This window comes from Leptopilina boulardi, unplaced genomic scaffold (genome assembly GCF_019393585.1).
Source record: "Leptopilina boulardi isolate dan_hultmark-lab unplaced genomic scaffold, ZJU_Lbou_2.1 LbouV2_266, whole genome shotgun sequence".
In the NCBI taxonomy this organism is placed as follows: Eukaryota; Metazoa; Arthropoda; class Insecta; order Hymenoptera; family Figitidae; genus Leptopilina; species Leptopilina boulardi.
This window is the reverse complement of record NW_026137825.1, coordinates 3,736,161-3,745,067: the sequence shown is the minus strand read 5'-3', so window position 1 is coordinate 3,745,067 and position 8,907 is coordinate 3,736,161. Positions and strand designations below refer to the sequence as shown.

Genomic DNA, 8,907 nt, shown 5'->3' with positions numbered 1-8,907 from the left:
AATAAATAATCCCTGCAAAATTTCAAGATGAGCATGTGCCCCCTTTCCGAAATACAGGGGGTCAAAGGGGGCCATGTCCAAAATTAGAATATGCAATATAATCGAATAATAATGTTAAAAAAAATCAGACCAAATGGTTCCCTTAAGATTTTCGTCTGCTGATTACGAATATAAAGTCCGTTTTTAAAAATTCAAAATGGTGGATCCAATATGGCGGACGACATTTTTAAAAATCGATCCAATTGACGTGAAAATCGTTACTCGGGGGTTTTTGGGGTCTCTGATTACGAATATGATGTCCGTTTTTAAAAATTCAAAATGGCGGATCCAATATGGCGGACGACATTTTTAAAAATCGATCCAATTGACGTGAAAATCGTTACTCGGGGGTTTTTGGGGTCTCTGATTACGAATATGATGTCCGTTTTTAAAAATTCAAAATGGCGGATCCAATATGGCGGACATTTTTTTAAAATCGATCCAATTGACGTGAAAATCGTTACTCAGGGGTTTTTGGGGTCGCTGATTACGAATATGATGTCCGTTTTTAAAAATTCAAAATGTCAGATCCAATATGGCGGACGACATTTTTGAAAATCGATCCAATTGACTTGAAAATCGTTACTCGGGGGTTTTTGGGGTCGCTGATTACGAATATGATGTCCGTTTTTAAAAATTCAAAATGGCGGATCCAATATGGCATTTTTTGCATGGGGCTTGCCGAGGCTCTTTGCAAATAACCTAAAAAAAATAATTCGGCGCGAATTTTTCAAAAATTGACCAATAAAAAATTTTTTCTCAATTTCTCATTGGATAATTTCAAAAATTCGCGCTAAAATATTTTTGCTTAAGTTCGGACATTTATTAAATTCGGTAAAATTATATTTTGCATATAATAATAATAATAATAATAATTATTATTATTATTTCTTCATATTTTGTTCTTTATTACTATTTACAATATGTTATTTGTTAAAATCTTATTTACAATATAGTTTTATAAACTAATTTAAAAAAAAAAAAATTAAAATTAATTTAAAAAAAAACCCTTTTAAAAAATTACACTGGGAAAAATGATAATGTAAACAAAAATTAAATATATCATTTTGAATTTTTAAAATCTAATAAATGTTAATTAGAATGCGATCACCGGTAATTATTTGAATTGAAATAAAAATTTCAATTTCATTTTTGTAAATGCAAAAAATTTACAAAAAAAAAAAAATTTCTTTGGAAACAATTTTTTTGGAGGAAAAAAAAAAAAATTCACGATGATTTTCTACGACTTTTTTCAAGTTCTTTAACGCATTCATATTGATGACTTGTCCACATTGCAGTTACAAGAATTCCCAATTTTGCATCCTTTGAATTTGCTTGTTTCCAATCTAATAAAAATTGGTAGACAATCTAAAAGAAAATAATAATATTAAAAAAGGGTTTTTTTTTTTTTTTTTATTATAATTTTAAAAATTTGTTTTATTTTTTAATTATTTTTCATAATACCTCATCGAGACCTCGACTATTAAAATTCTCTTGAAATTGTTCAAGTTGACCGTCTGAATAATTTAATTTTCTTCCAACATCCTTCCAACCAGAACCCATATGTTCTTTTATTAATAGTATATCATTTCTTGAGATTTCTTCTTGACATTCACTAAGATTACGTATACCAATAGGCATTGATTTTACTGTTTTTGTTTTTTGTGGATAACTATTTGTTCCATTGATATGTTGATTAATATTACAAATAAAACTTGTTTTAGGACAAATTTTCACATCATTAGAATTAATAATATTGTAATTTACAGCACTTGGATTTTTAGCTGAAAAAAAAATTGTATTATTAACATAAAAAATTAAAAATACTAAATTTTAAATCTATGCGAGAAATATTTTTTTTATGTTTTGCAAAATATTCACATTAAATAATTGCAAATTTTTTATAAATAAAATTAAACACATTACCTTTTGATCTATGTTTCTTTTTATATCCATTGTTTTTTTTCTCTTGTCCAGAATCAGTGTTCACGTCATCATCCGGATATTTGCTTTTAGCACTCGGAAATTTAATATCCGAAGTCGATTCAAATTCACATGTAGATTGTCGTGTCTGTTCTGTTGTTGGCGTGAAAATAGTACCACTTCGTGAAATTTTTGAAAGTGGAGAATCATTTATATCAAATTGATCAAGAAGATCATCTTCACAAGGCGTTTGTGGTGTACTTGGTGTAGCATCAACAGTAAGTATATTATCAATTCTATCTTTCAAATTCGATGAAACTGACATTTTCCACAAAATAAAAATGTTTTTAAAATTCCTTTTTTTTTTTTAAGTATTATTTTGCCAACCGCACCTTGATTATTTAATTATAGTAAAAAAAAAGAAAAAAAAACTCGCGCAGTTAAATTCAACAGGTGATTTACTTCCTTTGTATTGTAAATGGAAACTGATAATAATGATAATGACATACAAAGCATTGAGAATAGCAAGATGCTTCTGGTATTTCTCTTGACAAAACTTAAGCACTATTCAACTCTAAAGATTAACATTAAGGTCTTTTTTTTATCGAATTAAAAAGAAATATGCATGTGTATTGTACACACGGATATTTATCGGTGTTTTCCCCTTCCAATTTTTAAACAAAGTGTCATTATGCAAATTAGTCTTTTCAAGGTTATAAAGCTAATTTAGTATAAAAGAATGTTAAATAATAATTGTTTTAATGTCAATTTGTAATTTTGTAGAAAAAAATGTTTAATTAAATTAAATAAAATTATCTACAAGTCTGTTTACCTACTGTAGATAAAACGATGATTTTTCAGGGTTGAGAACCCTTAATGTAAGGCTGTGATCACAATTGATTTCGATAACATAATAGAAAATAACATAAGGCTGCGTTCACAATAAATTCCTATAACATAAAGGAGCAATCACAGCTCTCTTACTCTATCCTGCGCAAACACCCGAAATGTGACAGCTACGAATATAAAAATTCATAAATACACACCATTTAGACTTTCGCTAAAAACCGAACGCGTATTTTGACGTCTAAACGATTACGAAAGTGATAAATATCCTTTTTTACTCTCGTGTACTAGTTACAAAATACCCTAATCATTTAAGACCAATGTAGAACAGATTTTTAAACGTATACGGAATTCTAAAACGGAAGAATGAGTTAGAAAAAGGATAACATACATTTGTCCTTCTCTAACTCACTCTTCCGTTACGATTGCGACTGAAGCAAATTATGCTTTGACCTTAATTATTCTCAAGGCAATATTGTAGACGGACCATTAGATAGTTTCATAGGGTTTCATATCTCTGCTCAGAGGTGTGACTGTAACCTTACGTCCTTACTATCATCATATATAGTATAGTGGTGACAGATATTAATTTTTTATAATAAAAAAAAAGAAAGTACTGTAATAAAACAGATTTTTTGTAATAAATAAAGTAAGTAAATAATTCCAATCAACATTATTAAAAACTAATTTAGAAATTTCTTAATTAAAATAAATTGCAATCGATAATTCTGTATTGAGAATTGTAATGTCATAAATTGATCTGTTTTTATAAAATATTAATAAGTAGGACCAAAGAAATTTCAATTCTTTTAGAAACAATTATTTCATGTTTAGTTTACATATATTTATATTTATAGTTTTAACAATTTTTAAAAATCCTATTTTTATCCGTAAATCTAATATAATGTTGTATAATTGGTTTCTATTATCAGCATGTGACTTTTGATCACTTATTTTTTTAACAATGACTTATAATTATGCATATATGTTATGTATTTATTGAATTTTTATTAATTTGACAAATACATAAAAATAACTATAAAGGAAAAATGACAAAATAAGTTCGTTAATGAGTTAATATAGTAATGTAATTTAAATCATATAATAATTAATGTAATCTAATGTTAAACTGAAATTAGAGTATTTAAAAAATTAATTTAAATTTTGACTTAAATTTAAAAATTAAATTTCTATTCAATTAGAAAGTTTTTTTTTTTTGAGATTTAATTTTTTGAAATTAATAATTAACACTAATTAAACAGAAAGGTGTTCTTTTGAAATCAGTTCTAACTGGAACAATGACACGTATTCATTTTTTTTTTTTTTAAACAATTGACGAGTAATTAGAGACTAAATAGTTTATTTGAAATTAAATATTTTTATTTCAAACAATTTAAGAAATTATGAATCATGAATTTTTCAATGTTCTATATCGATTATCTCAAATAACCTCTGATTTTCATTGCGATAATTTACTTATCTAAACTATATATATGTATACTTAAGTATATATCCAAAGTACAAGTTCTTTTTTTTTTATATTACAGAAAATAAATTTTTTTAAATAAATTTCTACTTTATTTTTAGGATAATTTACATTATCCAACATGTTTAGTTGGTTGAATCGTGAAGACAGTGGAAAGCAAGATCTCTTTGAAAATGTAACTGAGGGTTTAAAGAAAATTTATAAATCAAAATTACTGCCACTTGAACAATTTTATCAATTTCATGATTTTCATTCACCGCAATTGGACGATCCGGATTTTGATGCAAAACCAATGATATTGTTGGTTGGTCAATATTCAACGGGAAAAACAACATTTATTAAATATTTACTTGAAAGAGAATTTCCTGGTATTCGAATTGGACCAGAACCAACGACTGATAGATTTATTGCTGTTATGTTTGATGAAAAAGAGGGTGTAATTCCTGGTAATGCACTCGTTGTCGATCCAAATAAACAATTTCGACCACTTTCAAAATTTGGAAATGCATTTTTAAATCGATTTCAATGTTCAACTGTAACATCACCAGTTCTCAAGGGTATATCTATTGTTGATACACCCGGTATTCTTTCGGGTGAAAAACAAAGGGTAATTTTTTTTTTTTTATTATGATATTTGAAGAAATAGATTTTTAATCAATTTTTTCTGTTTTCAGACCTCGGATTATATGACTTTTTTCGATTTATAAGATGCGACTTTTTTGACTTTTTTTTAAAAAAATACGTTTTTTTAGAATACAATGCAGATCTTCTTTCTTTTAATTATTTAACAAATTTTCAAAAAAATATTCTCTAAATTAATTATTTTTAATAATTTTAATGAAATACTTCACGAATTTAAACTATTTTTCAAATTAAAAATTTTATGAAATTCAATAATTGTCTAAAATTTAAAAAAAAAATAGTCAGCACAAATAAAATACCAAAAATTTAAATTCAAAATAACTTAAAATTCAACTATTTTCAAAAAATTTCAATTTAAAATCTTCTAAAATTCAATAATTTCTTTAATTTGAAATAAAAAAAAATTTCAAATTTTTGGAAATTCAATTATTTTTAATGATTTTTTAAAAATTCTTTAAAATTTAATTACTGTCTGTAATTTAACAAACTAACTTTTCAAAAATTCAATTATTTTAAATACTTTATTTCTTTTAAAAATTCAATTATTTAAGAAAGTTTCAAAACAAAAAACTCTAAAATTGAATTTTCCGAAATTAAAAAAATACAACATCAGTTTAAATTTGCAGAAAATTTATTTCAAATTTAAAATCTTTTACAATTCAATAATTTAAAAAAAAAAAATTTAATTTAAAAATCTGTAAAACTTAATTATTATCCGACAATTTTTTGACCATTAAAACTAAAAAGTATACAAAAATTTTAAATTAGAATAAATTGTTTAAAGTAAATTTCACAAAATATTTAAAAAATGTAATTTTAAGAATTTTTTTTAGAAATTTTGAAAATTTATTTCAAATAAATTATATTGATAATATTCTTATAGAATTATTCTTATTAAGAAATTAATACAATGAATTTAATTTCTAATAACACTAGTTATTTCAAGTAAAATATTTATTCACTATTAAATTTAATTAAAATAAAAAAATCCACTTTTTTAGAATGTAAATCGAATGAAACGATTTTTTTTTTTGTTCATTAAAGTCGATCCAAGGCCTGTGTTTTGATAAATCAAAAATAAAGAGATTGTTATTTTAATTCTAATAATTATTATTTCCTCAGGTGGATAGAGGTTACGATTTCACGGGAGTTTTAGAATGGTTCGCCGAAAGAGTTGACAGAATTATTTTACTTTTTGATGCTCACAAATTGGATATATCAGACGAATTTCGTCGTTCAATTGAAGCATTAAGGGGACACGATGATAAAATAAGAATTGTTTTAAATAAAGCCGATATGATTGATCATCAACAATTAATGAGAGTATACGGTGCATTGATGTGGTCATTGGGAAAAGTTTTACAAACACCTGAAGTTGCAAGAGTTTACATTGGATCATTTTGGGACCAACCACTCAGATACGACGTTAATAGAAGGTTTGTTTTTTTTTTTTCATTTCATACTAAATCGACATTTTTTTTTGTGCCTGTAATAATTAAATTTAAAATTTTCCAGATTATTTGAAGATGAAGAACAAGATCTTTTTAAAGACATGCAATCACTGCCAAGAAATGCTGCACTTAGAAAATTAAATGATTTGATTAAAAGAGCGCGTTTAGCAAAAGTAATTATAAAAAATCTCATTTTTTTGCTTATATTAAATTTTTTTTTTTATGAAATTAAATTTTAATAAAACAATTTTTTAATTTAAGGTTCATGCCTATATAATAAGTGCCTTAAGAAAAGATATGCCAAGTGTTTTTGGTAAGGATACAAAAAAAAAGGAATTGATAAAAAATCTTGGACAAATTTACGATCAAATACAACGTGAACAACAAATTTCGCCGGGCGATTTTCCTGATTTAAAGAAAATGCAAGAAAATCTTGCACATCATGATTTTACAAAATTCAATCCAATTAAACCAAGACTCTTAGAGGTTGTTGATAAAATGTTGGCTGAAGATATTGCAAAATTAATGGCAATGATTCCACATGAGGAATCTGTATCACAATCGGAACCACTTATTAAGGGTTAGTATTAAAAATATATTTGCCTACTTTATAGAAGCAATTTTTTTTAACTTTGACGATTAAACAAAAAAAACAGGTGGTGCTTTCGAAGGAGTTGAGGATCAAATTAGTCCATTTGGTTATAAAAGAGGCGAGGGAATCGATGCAGGTGCTGGCGAATCAGAATGGATTGTCAATAAAGAGAGATATAAATACGATTCTGTATTTGATTCACTTGGACCTTCCGATGGTAAAATAACAGGCGCAGGTATGTTTTTTTTCAAAAATTAAATTTTTTTCTCTTCACAAAAAAAAAATTGTGAAGAAAATCTTTTGTCTTAAATTTTAGTAAATTAATAATTATTTCAGCTGCCAAATTGGAAATGGTAAAATCAAAACTTCCCAATAGTGTATTGGGAAAAATTTGGAAACTTTCTGATATTGATAAAGATGGATATCTTGATGGAGATGAATTTGCCCTTGCAATGCATTTGATTAATGTTAAATTAGAAGGTTACGATCTCCCATCAGAATTGCCGGAACACTTAATACCACCAACAAAACGCGATTTATGAAATGTAAACATTTTTAAAAATCATTTCTAGGCAATGTACTGAAAGGGAAAAAAAATATTTTTCAATTTTGCAATTCAAAATTGCGATATATTTGATACGTATACACATATATATTAAAAAAAAAGAATATATATATATATATATTAAACTTTTCTATTATTGAAAGCACTAAATTTTCTTTATTAAATTAGTTTAATTTCCAAAAAGAAATTATTTTCAATTTATAATCGTAACTTGTAAATAATCTCATATTTAAAACAAAAAGTGCTTTATTATTTATATTAATAGATATAAGTAAATTGGAAATGATTTAATTTATATGAAAATTACAAATAATTTATTAGTTAATTTTTTTATAGTATAATACAGAATTTCTTTCGTATAAAAATTACACATTAACACACTTTTTTTTTTCAAGTATCTAAAAAAGGTTTTTCATTTTGAGAATTTTAATTTAAAAGCAAATATAAAGATATAGCAATAGTATATATTAATTTTAATCCTTTATATTATATAGATAAAAGAATACACAAATGTTTTCTAAACATGAAAGTATCTACGCATTTACGCATAAAATAGCATAATACTAACACGCACAGTTTCCATAAATTATTAATTTATAACAGTAAAAATAAAGGGCATTTTCTGCATTTTTCTTTTTATTATACGTTTTTTGCTTCCTCGTGAAGGAAGCTTTGTAGTCCTTTCGTTTGTAAAAATTTTCCAATATAATTGTAAATAATTATAAATTATATATTATTTTTCATTAATATTTAGAAATTTCGGTTAAAATATGAATTTTTGATTTTTTAACTTCCATTAATTTTTTAAATTTTACTCCAAATGTATAGGTACTCTAATGTTTATATTATTATATTATTTTTGTATGTTTATTTCAATGTTAATGCTTTCTCCAAGAGGAAGCAAAATGTTCATGTAATGAACATCTGAATTTACAACTTGTTTAATAATTGTTCTTTACTAAAATTTTGTGTTCGTTTTTCCCATCTTTTGTTTTAAATTATATGAAGAAAATAATTAATTTAATTATTTAATTCCAAACAAAATAATTAATTCGAAACAATTAAAAAGAGAGAAAATGCCTTTTAGAAACTGTCATTATATTTATGTTAAAAATTTTGATTTATTGCTTTAAGTGTATATAATACGTAGAAAAAAAGAAATTATGGAACATAAATGTTATTTACTTCATCTTACTATTTACATCGCATATTTAACTGATAATTGAAACATAATTAATTGTAAGAAGAAAGTTTAATATTGCGATGTCATTTACATTTAAAAAAAAATTTATATTTTTAATACGCTTAAATTATAAATTAAAAAATATATATAAATATTTCAAAACAATTTTGTATGTTTAAT

General features: G+C 24.7%; 2 protein-coding genes across 3 annotated transcripts; one reads left to right on the top strand and one right to left on the bottom strand.

Moving 5' to 3' along the window:
• Positions 1-913: 913 nt before the first annotated feature.
• LOC127281308 (uncharacterized) lies at positions 914-2,805 on the bottom strand. The gene is made up of 3 exons (XM_051304957.1): positions 1,966-2,805; positions 1,504-1,823; positions 914-1,407 (listed from the first exon to the last, which is right to left on the bottom strand). The coding sequence occupies exons 1-3, from the start codon at positions 2,285-2,287 to the stop codon at positions 1,267-1,269; spliced, it is 783 nt and encodes a 260-aa protein (XP_051160914.1). The 5' UTR covers positions 2,288-2,805; the 3' UTR covers positions 914-1,266.
• On the top strand, positions 2,104-8,401 carry LOC127281307 (EH domain-containing protein 3). Of its 2 annotated transcripts, none has more exons than XM_051304956.1 (7): positions 2,104-2,240; positions 4,396-4,901; positions 6,059-6,372; positions 6,452-6,560; positions 6,649-6,967; positions 7,044-7,214; positions 7,316-8,401. In XM_051304956.1, the coding sequence occupies exons 2-7, from the start codon at positions 4,416-4,418 to the stop codon at positions 7,519-7,521; spliced, it is 1,605 nt and encodes a 534-aa protein (XP_051160913.1). In that variant the 5' UTR covers positions 2,104-2,240; positions 4,396-4,415; the 3' UTR covers positions 7,522-8,401. The 2 variants fall into 2 exon arrangements, with proteins under 2 accessions (XP_051160913.1, XP_051160912.1); XM_051304955.1 differs by lacking the exon at positions 2,104-2,240 and adding an exon at positions 3,303-3,457.
• The last annotated feature ends 506 nt before the right edge of the window (positions 8,402-8,907 follow it).

Bases quoted from the DNA above. Each gene is read 5' to 3' on its own strand.
- LOC127281308 (XM_051304957.1), bottom strand. From the start codon at position 2,287: ATGTCAGTTTCATCGAATTTGAAAGATAGAATTGATAATATACTTACT. The intron at 1,824-1,965 runs GTAATGTGTTTA...TTTTTTTTTCAG, and splicing joins AAAGAAACATAGATCAAAAG to CTAAAAATCCAAGTGCTGTA. The intron at 1,408-1,503 runs GTATTATGAAAA...ATTTTCTTTTAG, and splicing joins ATAGTCGAGGTCTCGATGAG to ATTGTCTACCAATTTTTATT.
- LOC127281307 (XM_051304956.1), top strand. From the start codon at position 4,416: ATGTTTAGTTGGTTGAATCGTGAAGACAGTGGAAAGCAAGATCTCTTT. The intron at 6,373-6,451 runs GTTTGTTTTTTT...AAAATTTTCCAG, and splicing joins AGATACGACGTTAATAGAAG to ATTATTTGAAGATGAAGAAC. The intron at 7,215-7,315 runs GTATGTTTTTTT...TAATTATTTCAG, and splicing joins TGGTAAAATAACAGGCGCAG to CTGCCAAATTGGAAATGGTA.